The sequence below is a fragment of the Castanea sativa genome, chromosome 12 (genome assembly GCF_040712315.1).
Source record: "Castanea sativa cultivar Marrone di Chiusa Pesio chromosome 12, ASM4071231v1".
NCBI lineage: Eukaryota > Viridiplantae > Streptophyta > Magnoliopsida > Fagales > Fagaceae > Castanea > Castanea sativa.
Window position 1 is genome coordinate 45,513,838 of NC_134024.1, and position 15,653 is coordinate 45,529,490.

The 15,653-nt window shown below is 33.2% G+C and overlaps 1 protein-coding gene across 2 annotated transcripts; it reads right to left on the reverse strand.

Moving 5' to 3' along the window:
- Positions 1–3,667: 3,667 nt before the first annotated feature.
- Positions 3,668–9,742, reverse strand: LOC142619811 (G-type lectin S-receptor-like serine/threonine-protein kinase RKS1). 2 transcript variants are annotated; one of them, XM_075793100.1, is made up of 7 exons: positions 8,392–9,742; positions 6,960–7,088; positions 5,430–5,629; positions 5,015–5,225; positions 4,616–4,853; positions 4,228–4,378; positions 3,668–4,143 (listed from the first exon to the last, which is right to left on the reverse strand). In XM_075793100.1, exons 1-7 carry the CDS (start codon positions 9,662–9,664, stop codon positions 3,841–3,843), a joined length of 2,505 nt encoding a protein of 834 aa, XP_075649215.1. In that variant the 5' UTR covers positions 9,665–9,742; the 3' UTR covers positions 3,668–3,840. The 2 variants fall into 2 exon arrangements, with proteins under 2 accessions (XP_075649215.1, XP_075649216.1); XM_075793101.1 differs by lacking the exon at positions 6,960–7,088.
- Between the last annotated feature and the right edge of the window lie 5,911 nt (positions 9,743–15,653).

Below are 15,653 nucleotides of genomic sequence, written 5' to 3' on the forward strand. Positions count from 1 at the left end.
GGATTCTGGTTATCCATCCACCTTGGGGTTTCTACCTCAATACCGTACTGAGAGATACCATCTACGAGACTTTCGAGGTGGGGATCGTCTGGAAGGTGCTAAAGAGCTTTTCAATTATAGACATTCCTCTCTTTGTAATGTAATTGAAAGATGTTTTGGAGTTTTAAAGGCACGATTTCGAGTCTTAAAAATGAGGCCCCGTTATAAACCATGTTGACAAGGGAATGTGATGAGAGCTTGTTGCACAATTCATAACTTCATTCGAATGGCAACAAGAAATGATCGCTTGTTTACTCAATTCAATATTGATAACCTTACTATTGAAGGTGAAGGTAGGGATAATTCAGGTGAGCCATTGCACACTGTTGACTTAACTGATCAAGCCGCTAAAGCTATGGCAGCTTATAGGGATCAGATCGCAGCATTGATGTTGGCAAATAATAGGCATCATTGATGTCACGTTTTTTTTTTGGATGAAATTGATTCCCTGGCATTGATGCCATGTAGTAAACTTTTTAGTTCTTGATTATCTTTTATAACGCTTGATAATTATTATTGTTTCAATCTTACTTATATGATTAAAGTTTTAGGCTTGAATGTTAGATACAAAACAATTGATTTTGTGTTTTTGAATTAGAATAAATATAATTTAAAAAAAAATTAACCAAAGAAAACTAAATTCAACTTTTTCAAAAACAACTACCAAACAAATTTCCTGAATTTTTTTTTTGAAAAATGTATTTTTCAAAACAACTAACCAAACGTGTTTTTCATTTTGAAAACAGAAAAAAAAAATTTTGTTTTTTTCTTTTTCCCTTGAAAACAAGAAAATGAAAATTGAAAACGAAAAGAGTTACCAAACATGCCCTAAGAGAGAGTCAGAAAGAAAAAGAGAGAAGTTATGAAATACCTTGAGGTTGAGGTTGAGGGAGCACCAGAGCAGGGAGGCCTGAGGCTGAGGGGCGGCGCCAAAATAATTGAGGCCAAGCCAAGCGACGAAGTGAGCGACGTGACTGATCGGCGATCTCTGATCTGATCCAGTGAGCGATCTTCGATGCCCGAATCCCAATACGATGTGCTCTAGACTGGAGCTCGAGTTGTGTTGGCTGATCGATCTCTGATGCAACGATGCCCAATCCGTATGTTGGCTTGTGTCGCACCGTTGGCTGCATTGTTCTGTTGACGTTTTTTTCTTTAGGTTTGCTTTAGTGATTTTTGATTTAGTGATTTGCAGTGTATATTGGTTTTTTTTTTTTTTTTGAGAATTCGTGGGTTTGCTTTAACTGTTTACCATCTATTGGGTTGTTTTTTCTTTAGATTGGGTTTGCTTTACGTTTAGGATTGATATTGGGCTTTTTTGTGGGCTCGTTCTGTTACAATTTTTTTTTTCCAGATTTCTGTTCAAAATTTTTTTGGGGCTTTTTTTTTTTTTTGCTTGAAAGTAGAACAAATAATTTTTTTTTTAATTTTATTTTAGGGTGTTCCTAATTTTGCTTGAGGGTGTTCATAATTTTTTTTTAAAGGGTAAACAAATAAAAAAAATTAATTATTATATATAATTTTTTTCAAGTCAGGGTGTTCCTAGGAACACCTTGAGTCTAACATGGTGCCGCTACTAGGTCATGCATTTCTTCACGCATGAAACTTCTTGAATATCATGCATCTTCCTGACATGGGCATGCAAGCCATTTAATGGTTTGTTGGCTAATGTCAAGCCACTAAGTTTGACTATTCAACCCATTCCAATAGAAAAAAAAAAAAAAGGGGTACTCGACTGCACTAATCTCGAGTACTATAAAAAAATACTCGATTTCAGTAATATCGAGTACCACATTATTTTTTTAATTCCACAAATTTCAAGTCTACAGTGCCACATGGATTTTAATAAAGTCTAACAGGGAGTTGGAGATGAAACTATTAAAGCCATGACAAAGACACAACGTGCAACTTAATTGACACGTCTAACTCAAATAGCTTAAATCAGTCATTCTTCTTTTAAAAATAAAAATAAAAATAAATTAAATCAGTTATTCGACATATGAAAACTAGTTCACCTTAGTGAAAGCTACTTAAACGAAAACTCCAGTCTTTTTAGGCTACTTTAAGTCTTAGGCAAACAACTTTGACCCTAGAACTCAGGTGTACAATGACAGAGTGACTAGTCAAGAAAATTTATTGTGTAGTTTTTTTAATAGTGATTGTTTATCGCTAATAGCAGAACAATCAATCCCTTTTTTTTTTTTTAGAATGAGTCAACCACTTAAGATTCAAGTAATCTTTTTTTCTTTTTAAATTAAGGGCTTAAATATGATTTAGGTTTAGGTAATTTGGTTAGTTAGTTTTTGTTTTGGGTATATAAGTAGAGAGAATATTTGGTGCGCAATGTAAAGTTATATTCTACTATGGTTTAATTTTAAATCATCTATAAGACACATGCATATACACTTGCCCTCACCATGTCTTAATATCGCACTATTGATGAGTGGAAGACAGTCAAAGAGTTGAGTATATTTTTATTTCATAGTATGAAATATGTGAATACAACACAAATTAGTTAATTTTCATGGTCCCGTTACTCTTTTGCATTTATTTTTGGTTTCATGATTTAAAAAAATAATAACCTTACCTTAAGAAGGTTACAAATATGTAGTGAAGCTACTAAACCAATTTTTAATATCTCAAAATATATATGTTTCTTTACTCTAATTTAGTTTACTTTTTCTCTGTAATTTATGTACAACATTATTCAAAATTCTTTTACATAAAATGTCACAAACTTATCCGTGCATCGAACGGGCAACTTATTAGTTATGTAAAGATTTGTTAAACCATCCCAAAAAATGTTAAAATCCTCTCAATGGATCTTCTCTTTTTCTTAAAATTTTTACAAACCTATCCCCATTTCACCAATAAAATAAAATTGCAAACCTATAAGCAGCAGGTTGACAAATTGAAATTGTTTAAAATTTGTAGATGTCTAACATAATAAGATTTTCTACAATTATATTCATCACTTGTATCCTGCTTTATAACATTAATTTGGTCCATATGATGCTGATGTTGTGAAAACTAGTTTGAGCTTCTTCTTTTTTCAGTTGGACTTCAAGGAGAGAATCACACACTCTCAATAAGGCACCTTCACAAATATACGTGACCACAAAAGTAGAATTGGGCCAAATTTAAGCAAAAATGAGGAAATAATTACAACTTTTTGTCACCCATTTTTTCACACTTCTTCTTGCTATACAAAAGGATCTGCCATCAAAGTTATAGACTGTTGCTCTAACTTATTTTGTAATATTGTCTTGGTTGAAGTGTTCTTTAAGTTAAAAATATTAGCCATACCCAAGCATATCAATAGGCTTGGCACAATTCATAAATACAATGGTTCCGTTTTAAGTAAAACACCCTGAAATCCAAATTAAATTCTAGTATTATGCATTCAGCGTTCCTCTTTTAAATCTTCATGGTTAAACTTAGTAAATTTCATACCAAAAGAAAAGATCTTTGTAACTTTGGACATCTTGTTCTAAAAACCAATGAAGTTATCTCCACAGAACATACATACGCAGTTAACATTTTGTATATTAATTTCAGAAACCACTTGAAAGAAAAAGCTAAAGGAGATGGTAGTGATTTCATCACAAGTTTTGGACAATAACAGTTTGTGTAATATTATATATTATCTTCTTTTTTGTAATAATTTTACAGTACATACATTATGTTCAATTGTTCATACAAAAAAAAAAAAAAAAAAAAGTAATGTAGAGTAGACTTAGAGTAACTTGATCCTATGTTGTAATGGAATATTTGTACACTTGCTTCAAATAGTTTGGGGTTTTAACGACCGTCAATTTTAGAAAATGTTATTTCATTTATAGAATTAGATGCTGCACTAGTTGATATGTCTGTACTATTGTAAGTACCCTTCAAAATAAATGCAGGTTGTTTTGGAGAAGGAAGAGGAGTGTCATTACCCAACATGAAAACAACAGTTGACATGGTTGGCCGGTGTGTTGCATGTTCTTGCACACACAAAAGTCCAATTTGAATGCATCTTGAAACTTTATTAGCAAGGTATGTCTCATCTAGTAACGGGTCGACTATTTTCATGGAATTGTCTTCTCTCCATAGGTCCCAAACCTGAGACAAGATATTAATCATATTAGGCTCAAGTCTCAACAATATAGACTTAATTTTGCAGTCATTGTTTACACATGTACTTACATGTCCAATCAAATTTGAGGAAGGGCCATCATGATGGTAAGTACCATTCCTTTTCCCAGTAATGATCTCCAATAGCAATACCCCAAAGCTATATACATCAGACTTTATTGAAAAAAGTCCTTGCATTGCATACTCAGGTGACATATAACCACTGTCATAGCACAATGAAAAAGAAGATATTGAACCTCAGCATAAAATGATCAAAGATAGACCTTTGGGCACTAACATACATGTAAAATTTGAAGTATCACAATATGAAAACAAATTACAAAGATATCCTCAGTATTTTTTTCTTACATAGGCCTGTAGTTTGTACTCTCCTTAGATGTAAAAATGGTAGTCAAGTAATTGGTTAAAAAAGTATATCTTTGTTTTCTAGCATACTTACTATGTTCCAACGATGCAATTTGTATTATCTTCAATTTGGTCCCCTCCAACAATTCTAGCCATACCAAAATCTGAAATTTTTGGATTTAATGCATTGTCAAGTAGAACATTGCTGGCCTTTAAATCTCTATGGATAATTCTTAATCTTGAGTCTTGATGAAGATATAAGATCCCTCGACCAATTCCGCAAATAATCTCAAATCGCTTTTCCCAATCTAAACATGACCTTTTTGTTTCATCTAAATGAAGAAATGAGAACTTGGATTAGATTATATTGCATTCGTGCTTTCTTACTTACGTATAAATCCTACATTCCTACTATTTGGAACTAATATGTTTGTAATGGGAGGATCATTTTCTAGTGATGATGGGTGAGGTTACTATGAAAAAGAAGACATACCAAAAATGAAAAAGTCCAAACTTTTATTTGGCAAGTACTCATAGATCAACATCTTCTCTTCTTTGTGAATGCAACAACCTAAAATTCTCACAAGGTTCCTATGTTGGAGTTTAGCAATTAGTGCTATTTCCATTTTGAATTGTTCTATTCCTTGTCCAGAGCATTTTGAGAGTCTTTTTACTGCTATTTCCATTCCATTTTGTAGCAAACCCTGCAATTAAAGTCCAAATATCATTTTGTCATTGTGCACAATTGTTGAAAGAAACTCAACTTGGTGAATTATTTGGGGAAGCCCAATTGTACACAAAAATTCATACTCAATGAGTACCTGTAAACATTCATGATGGAATTTATGATGCATAAACACACTTGAAATGAGATTATGCAAATTTTGGGACTCGTTCAATGAGACTACCTTATAAACTGGGCCAAAACCACCTTGGCCAAGCTTGTTAGCAATAGAGAAGTTATCTGTAGCTGCAATAATGGTTCTTAGATCAAATAATGGCAAATTTGAATCTCTTCTAGTTCCATCGAGGTCCCTTCTACTTGGAGAGTCTTCGAAGTATTTTAAAGTGGAGTCAGCACTATATGAATATGTGCTATGCCTCTTCTCTGTAATAAAACAAGTAATTAATAATGCTAGTAACCATATTTGTCCAATTAGGAATTCTCACACAAAAGCCTAATTTAATAAAACTAAGAAACACACTAAAATAAAAGAATGAAACAGAGGAAAATAAGAGGAAAAATTGAAGTTTTCAATTTTCTATTTATCATTGACGGGAAATCCCATTTGGTTAAAATGCACTTTTCTAAGAGGAAAGTGCTTATGGGTGATGAAAGTTCTTCAAGCCTGCTGATGGGGCTGGAGAAAATCTTAAGATGTCAGGGAATTGGTTGGGCCATTCATCGAGCTTTTAGTTGAAAAGGTGAAAAAATTATCCATGTGGCATGATAATTGACACCCTGAAGGTGTTTTGATCCCCAACTTTATCCAAAAGGGGGTGTATGATACTGCAATTTCTAAGTTTGCAAAAGTATCCAGTATTCTGAAAGAAATGTAGTAGCCTTGGAAACCTATCAGATCAAAAGATACTACCCTACAAGCTATTTTCATCAATTAAAATAGCTAAGACAACTCAATGTACCAGATTTCATCTAAATATGGAGAAGTCACGTGAATTTCAACCTGGACTGAAATAAGAAACAAGATGGACACAGCTGAATGGTGGAAAGTGGTATGGTCTAAAGCAGCTGCTTCTAAGCATTCCTTAATGCTTTGTCTTTGTCTGGAAATGAAGGAAAAATTGCAATTTAGAGTAGAATTAAATAAGAAACATGTATGTCTCAATGAATGGTAGAAATTGGTATGGTCTAAAGCAGCTTTTCCCAACAAGTCCTTCATATCTTGGCTGGCAGTGAAGGACAGGTTTCCCTCCCAAGAAAGGCTTGTAAAATGGGGTACAATGGTGCTTATGTATGTTTTCTGTAAAAGTCAAAAGGGATTTTTGATCATGTCATCTTCGAGATCGAGTGTTCTTTCTTTTGAATTTGACATTTGGGTATGGTAGACATAAGAATGTGCAAATGGAATGAGCTAATGCATTTATTCGTAGGCTAAAAAGCAAGAAGTTTAAGAATAGCATTTGAAAATTTTCCTTGGCTGCTTCAGTATACCATCTTTGGATCCAAAGAAATGATTATGAGGACAATAACAAAATATATCCAGTTCTTTTTCATTTTTTTTCTTTTATCAATTTCTACACTTGAAAAATATATCAAGTTTCATTCCATTTTATTCAAATTTATTTCATGATTTATGTATTCTGCCTATTCTTCTATAAACTCTGAAACATAGTGTTGGAGTAATCTTGGGAGCATTTGTTCACTGGCTTTAGAAGTATAAAAATAAGTTTAAAAAAATTGCTCTAAACTTCCTTACCTTTCTTCTTCTTCATTACAAAACAATACACAGCTAAGACTGTAAGAAGAAACATTACAGCAACAGAAACTCCCAAAATTGCCAGCATCCTCTTTTTCTGAGTAAGACCATTTTTCTTAGCATATTGAGCTGAGTAAAAAAAATATATATATTCAAATGACATCATAAATTTCAGAAGTTGATTGAACATAAATATTTATTGATGCAGTTGAGTAGGGATGAAACAATGAGTTTAAGGAAAATATGTGATTTTTTTTTTTAAAGAAGAAAATGTGTTTCTCATTTTGAGGTCCAACGTATCAAAAGAACAAAACAAAAAGACAAACATGTTCTCACAACAATGTCATGTCCATATGTGATTCTCTTTTTTGAGGCCGAAAACATGTTAAAAGAAGAACAGAAAAACAAAAATTGCAAACCTATTTTTGTAACAACAATGTCAAACGCCAAGAGAGTATTTCTTATTAATATAAGTAGAATCACAGTTCAAATTCTCTCTCTCTCTCCTATTATTGTAACTATATAAAAATAAAATAAAAATAGTATTATATAGTAGGACCTACTACGAGTGATGAATATAATTGTAGAAATCTTGTGTTGCTAGGGGTATACAACTCTTAAATAATTTCGACTTCTCCACACATCAATTGATTTTTGAATTATATGAAATAGATAAGGCAGCATTGTGAAAATTTTGATATTTTTAGATAATTTTAAAAAACCATATATAATTTCTTTCCCATATGGAATGTTATACTCATTTAGATTTGTAATATGAAATAGATCAATTTTAAATAGAGAAAATAATTTTTCAATAGTATGACCTAAATCAACTTTAAGGTTAGTACCATAGGGCAAATTAGATGTTGAACTAGTATTCTACATAAATTTCAGACTAATATAATACAATAGACATGAAGTTTGACTAATACTCTATTTGTTTTGAAGTAAAATGAATAAAATTTTTAGGAATTTAGTATGACAAATAAATATTTTCAAGCAAACAAACAAAATCAGTAGCTGAGTCACCAGAATTGCTAGTGTAGGAGGTCTAGTGACCAGACTGTCGTAATTGTAGCTTGAACGATGTCTTCTACAACAAGACAGAGGGCAACTACTGCCAGAGCGATGTCTCCGGCCACCAGAATGGTGGCTTCGGTTATCAAACCTCTAGCAAATAGCTTCGGTTATCAAACCTCTAGCAAATAGCTTCAGTGACTGGATTGCCAGCATCGATTGCCAAAGTGATGGCTCTAGCTACCAGAATGTTGGCGCTGATCATCAGAGTGGTGGCTCTAACCACTGAACTACCAACATCATCTGTCTAGCTCACCAAACCGGTGACCCAGCCACCAAATGTAGTGAGAAAAGTCACTGTGTATTTTCATAAAATGTTTTACCAAATTTTTAAAGAAAAAAGATTTAAGAGTACCTAATACAACCGCATCCACACGTATGTATAAATCTTGTCCTAAATCAGGAAATGTTCTTGTGTCCACCAAGTCCCCATGCCATGTCAAGCAACCAATCCCTCCTTCACTCTCGTTTGCACTTGCGTAAGCCATACAAGAACAATTCCTCAAACACTTTTGCTTACACTCTTTCATACTCAAACTCATGTCCGCATGTGCTATTGAAGTATCCGGCACCTTCATATGTGCCAACTTCACGAACCCTTCTCCGTTGTTGCACATGGACACTCCTTGCTTTTCCCTCATGCAATCACGAGATGACTTGGGTTCAAATCCAGGAAAGCACTTGCACTCAAAAATGACCATATTGTGTGAGTCACAATAACTATTTGGACCGCAATTCAAATAATTATCACAAAACCCTTGTGGGGCGAACCAATATTCGACCCATGTAGTCTCCTGCCATAAGGACCGTTCCACAATTCCTGATTCATCCACTACCATTTTAACAATAACTTTGGTGGGTAAATTTGGAATAATATTGTACATAAAGGTGCTTTCATCTTGATTATTTACCCAGCTAACTTTGAAGTACTCTGATAAGATTCTGGGTACACCGCTCCATGTTACGCCATTCCAAAATCCCATACGCCATAATAGAGTTTGACCCATGTACAAGCTCACTTGAGGGTACCCAGTTGGAACCATTCGAAATGAATGGTTGCCAATTCCCGGGTCATCTTTGGACTTCCAAGATGTTAGGAACCGGTTCAACCCAGTCCGTCGGTCCAGCCCAAGTTTCATAAGCGGGAGCAGAGTATTGGTGGGATAATCGAAACTTTGCCATGTAACACGTTGGCTGTCTTCTTGAACCAAAACAAGATTTCCTATATCTAAGAGCTTAGCCATAGAATTATTTGTGGATGAGACAGAAAATGAAACATTGGTAGACCAAATAGGAGTGGTTTGGTTTTGGGTGTGAAGTACAAGATTTCCCTTGCTGTTGATGGAGAGGACTCCGGAGTGATCCTTGAGAGGAGTGTCTCTATTTGCAACCCACGCAACGGTTTGTTCGGTGATTTGGTTATACCAAATTCCAATGTAGCGATAACTGGAACTGCCGGGGCTGAAAAACCCAAGTGCAAAGGTTTTCTGGTTTGAGAGTAGAAGTTGACCATCACCATCCTTAAGGGGTTGGTTTGGTGTTATGGTGTCAAGGGAAGTGCAGATTGGGCAAACAAGAAGAAGGGAGAGAAGAAGCAATGACGTATTCCCTTTAGCAGGATTCATCATTTTTTCTAATGAAGAGTATAGTAATAGGACTTGTGGCTGACTGGCTGGTATAGACTAATAGACTATAGAGAGCTTTATAGCCATATAAAAAAATCAGCTGTTCTTCTTTTCTAAAGAAAGTTAAATGAGTTATTAGACCCACGTATGCAAGCTGTCGTCCACTTGTCAAGGACCCACGCAATTAAATGTACTGGATTTCATCTAAATATCTATGCCATCTTAGAGTGACCAACGAAGATAGATTTTTAAAGCTCACCCCTTCCGCTTACACCTAAATGCACTTCTAAACTTATATAGAACAAGAGCAACGTTTGAATCATTGTGAAGAAGGCTATCAGTGCCTTGGCACAACTAATCATTAGCCTTACTCTTCTCTTGATAATGATTTAATTTTACCGCTCATTCGTACATTGATTTAATTTTACCGCTCATTCGTACTTTAAAGTACGAATGAGCGGTAAATTTGCATTTTCTCTTCAGAAAACTAGAATTTGTTCCATTAATATATTAAATTATTATTGAGAGAGATTCACTTGCTTGATAGCCTACAATTTTTGTTATGGAGAATAAAATTAAGGCCATGCTAGTGGTAATATTGATTAAATGATAAAGTAATTTAATCAATGAATTTTATGGGCTTAATTAATATTCTAACAATTTTGAAGGCAATGCCACCACCAAGGAAAATGAAAAGTGAGAACTTTCTATAATGTTTTTTGACTAAGTTAAAATGAAATTATTATAAAGACCATACTTTTGCTTAAGGCATTGACTGGGTTATTTGGGTAACTTCCAAATTTGAAGGTCAAATTTGACTTTGTAAAAGAATGACAAAGTTTGACTACAAACTTGATTGTAGTCAATAGTTACAATTCTCACTAAAAAATTTAATATGTCTACATATTTTAAAAATATAACTGTTCAATTGCGAATTTTTTATGTTCTTAACACTTAGGTCATACTTCATGTCAATTAGATTTTATTTACTATTCGATTTATAAACTTATTTTTTATGCATAATATTATACTACAATAACTTGAAATTTAAACATTTGATTGATAATATATTTATTGATTTTTGATCTTTAGAAATTTTGTAAATATGAAGAATATAAGAAAAAAATATAAAGCATTGTGTCATGGAACGTTAGGAATAAGTTTTGCATATAAATTGTTGAGGGAAGCAATTGTGATTGTGGCCAAAATAGAGATCTCCAATTAGCAAATATGAATTCTGTATTTGTCTTGCTTTATAATATGCTCATTCGTCATACAAAGCATTATATATAGTGCATTAGATCATTGACAAATAACACATTAGAATGTGTTGTTTGCATTTGTTTTGATGTAAAACATTTTCCTTATTGAACTTTCTTCAGTTGAAAATATTTTAAGGAAATACTTATTTTCCAGTGTTAGGTTGATCTTGAAAACTTTTTGGAAAGAATTTATTGATGTGTTATCTTGTATTGAAAATCACAATTTTTTCTACATAATCACCCTCTCTTCAAAAATCCTTGCCAATTGCTCAGTAATAGCAACCATTACATATCAATTAGAGCATGCAACTGAATATCAGAAAAAATTTAAACATAGATTGAATTGATTAGTGATAAAATTCACACAAAAAATTAACAAAAATATTTCAAGGGATAGGGAAAAAAATTGGAGGCATTGATGAGAGAGACAAAGAGAGATTGATGCATGGCCGCATGGATCATGTGGGGCGGCGAAGGCACTGGCCAAATTGGTGACCAAGAAACAGATAGAGATAAAGAGAGGTGTTGCTGGGCAGTGTTGGATGGCTTAAGTTGATGGACCATCGTAGAAGGGTAGGGTGGATCAATGAATCGCTCATCGAGGATAGGGTGATGGGTTGTCATGGCATTAGGGGGGGGGGGGGGATTTTTTTTTTTTTTTTTTTTTGTGAATCAAGGGAGAGAGGATTTGTATGCTCTGTCTTACCCTTTTTTTTTTTTTTTTGTCAAAACAAAAAAAATGTGTTTTGTTGGACCAAGAGCCTACGCCGACCCAAAGAGCCAGAAATTTTTGATTGGGGGGGGGGGTTGATTTGTGTTACTAATTTATTAATTTATACAAACTTCCATACATATACACAAACATATACATCTATACACAGACATAAGTTAATATAGTGAAATCCTTAAAGTTAAATGTTTCATAGAATTAAATTCATCTTTCACCATCTTCTATAGTGAAATCCTTAAAATTTTTATTTTCAATATAAGTTACCAAATTGTCTACCATTGTGAGTAAAAAAATTTCAATTGAACTAATAAAGTTTTCAAAAACATGAATGATCCAAAACTTTAAGAGATACAAGAACATATTTTACAATTAAAAAAAAAAAAAAGAATTTGAGAAACAATACATTCTTTATAACTACTAGACCAATTTGACAATTTTTTTAATAACATTGTTAGACTAACTCAAACATTTGGGGGGTGGGGGGGGGGGGGGAGGGCCATTTTTGGGGGATAATTATTAAAATATTAAATATTTTTATATACTACAATGATATTTTCAAAAATTTTGGGCCCCCACCCTAACATGTAGCTCCGCTCCCTAGCCCCAAACACCTAAAAATAATAATGGTGTGGATTAAACGAAATTGTAGTGTAGGATTTTTTTTTTAATTTTTTTTAATTTTTTAATCTTTGATTCTCTTTTTCTAATACTTTACCTCAAGATATGATGTGATTAATCCTCGAAGATAAATAAATTAAGAGGGCGTTTGGATCCAGATGAACGCGTTTAGCGTTCAGCGTTTCCAGCGCTTTTTTTTTTCTTTCTTTTCGTTTCTGCTGTAGGAGACAGGCATTGTGCGCGCACTGTGCGCGTACTGTGTGCGCACTGTGCATGCACTGTTCACTTACTTTTTCAGCAATTTTTTTATTAAAAATGGGTCTCGCAGTACTATTCACACATTAAAAAATTATTTTGCTACCGTGTTTTTTAGTTTTCAGTTTCAGTTTTTAGTTACATTCAAACGGACCCTAATTTGCTTAAGATGCAAATGAAGCATATTGTTGGGAAAAAATCGCATGTAATTATGTCATTCATTCATATTAATGAAAATTATAGCATATTGATTTTGTTTTGCATCACATAAAATAATGAGAAAACCGAAAATGAAATTTGATTTTTGTGTCGCATGCTATTTACATGCCATGTCGATTAGGTTCATGCATGTTCTTCCCATCGCCTGATAACAAAAGGCTTTCATCAGAAATCCAAAAAACAGCATAAGAATGAATGAATGAATAAAGTAGCACGAAAAAAAATTATTTTAAGGAATCAACCATGAAATGACTTCATGCACCATGTAGGAATTTTATAGGCCAAAATTCTAACCTCAGCCTCTACTACATAACCGGAGGGATAACGACCACATGTCCCTATCCCAACTTTCATATCTAAGACCTATATACATTTCCCTTCAAAAAAAAAAAAAAAGACCTATATACATTTGTCTCAACGTGATAGACCTACCTAAAGGTCCTAAACTAAAAGCATTCTCTCCAAGTTTGCCCATTTTTTGGTCGAGCCAAGATCCTAGAAAAGCATAAAAATGAAAGCTCGAAAATGAGGAGGATGGACTTACAAGTTGAACGGAGGAAAAGCGAAAGTCTTGTAGAGCACTACGAGAACGGGAAGGATTTGGCGGAAGAGCAAGAGCTCAGATATTAATTTTGAAGACACAGCCAAATGCAAAGGCAAATACAAATTAGGACCATTTTATTTTTTGTTTTATGCTTAAGAAAATGGAATATGGTTCTGTTCATTAGGCCTTTTCTTTTTTTCTTGGATCATTGGGGTGCTTAATTTCTATGTTTGAAGGCTAAAGGCTAAATGTTTGCCCTAAAAGTATTTTCTAATGCAAAGAAAAATTGTAGCATTGCTGCTAAGGGTGTGCATGAATTGGGTTATATTTTTCAATCCAATCAAATCTTATTTGGTTAAAAAATTCTCAACGTAACCCAACCCATTACATATGTAGAAATCAACTCAACCCAATGTCACATGAATCAGGCTGAGTCAGTGTAATATGTCAATACATTTTTTTTCCTTGTGAAAAATAGTGCTTTCATCAATTATTTAAAAACTTTTTGTAATAAATTACTACAATTCATATAATATACTTTGATTTATATTATAAATTTTCAACTTCATCAAAACTAATTCTCTAAAATACCAAAACTAATTATATTCTATTTGTTGGGTTTGATGTGCACCTCTACGTACATATATCCAAGTAACGTTGTAAATAAGTTTACATAACTATATATGATATATTTAAAACAAAGCACAACAAAGGATTAAGTTAATCTACTATTCCGCTCTAATTTTTTTTCACGAATTTCAATTGTAATTGTATAATAAGAGCACGCTTGTTTTTATTGTTTCACTCTGCTTATAAGTTGAGACATTGCTGCTTCTGCATGTTCTCACCTAAGAAAAATGTACAGTGCTCACGGAGTGCACTTGTGAAGGACCAACAACGAATGCAATAAAATTTCTACAATGTCCCCCCCCCCCCCCCCCAATTTAAAGCTAAAAATCATTTCAAAACAACTTTCAAGCCATTTGAAGCTCATTCAAAGTTTCTTACCATAACTTATTATTAACTAAAATATTAAATTCAATGAAACTTTTATCATCAACTAAATATATAAATATATCCTCCTTTTTCTTACTCAAAACAAGACCTTGGGTTTAAACACTTGACTGGACATAAGACCTAAGAAGAAAGTGGTTTTCAATTTTCTAGCCAACTTGGGGTTCATTTGGTGGAAGAATTAGTGATATCATAAATTATTTAATTAATAATACAAGTAAATATAATTACAAATAAACTTTTTTAATATATATATATATACACAAAATTTTCTAATTTTAGTCTATGATCTTACTCTTTAAAATATATAATGCCTTTTTTATTTTTGAATTTAACCTATAATACCTGCTGTATTAATGAAAATTGAAATACATTTTGGTGAGAAATGCCAACACCCTGTATTCTCAAAACCCAAACATTTTTTATCTGTGGGAATAAATGTGAGCAGTTGAGGCATTAAATGTTGGAGTTGGAGAATTAAAGATATCTATAAATGTCACAACCTTTCTTTTCATGTTGTCATAAGACTCATAAATGAATGAGTCTGACACAGTCTACCATGTTATCTGCCGCAGGGACATTTATATGTGGAAATAAATTTGAGCAGTTGAGGCATTATATGTTGGAGTTGGAGAAATGTCACAACCTTTCTTTTCATGTTGTCATAAGACTCATAAATGAATGAATCTGACACAGTCTACCATGCTAGCTGCCGCAGGGACATTTATATGTGGAAATAAATTTGAGCAGTTGAGGCATTATTTGTTGGAGCTAGAGAAATGTCACAACCTTTCTTTTCATGTTGTCATAAGACACATAAATGAATGAGTCTGGCACAGTTTACCATTTTAGTTGCAGGGATGTTAGGTAATGTTATTTATATTTTTTTTTTAAATATGTGTTAATAAAAAAGTGTGTAAAAAATATATATATATATAATATTGTTTAAATACTAAAAAGTATTGTTTAAATACTGAAAAACGTTGTTTAAACTACCATACCAAACGACCCTCAATCACTTCGAGCACAACACTTTTCCCACTTTTTACTATCAATCATTTATTAATAACTGATGGTACACTACTTCCTTCAGCTCACGCTTATAAGGCAGAAAGTGGGGGAAGTTCTCTTCGACGTGGGATACAAGGTGTCAAGCCGAACAAGGTTACAAGACAAAAAGCCCTTGGCCCGAGAGGTGAAAATCCTAAGTACCCACAACCAACTCAACCCATTTAATTAGTAACTCACTCATTTAACCCAATATGACCCAAATACCTCAAAAATTACTTGAATACCCCCTTGACCTCCAAAATTACCAAAATACCTTTAAATACCTAAAATGACCCAAAT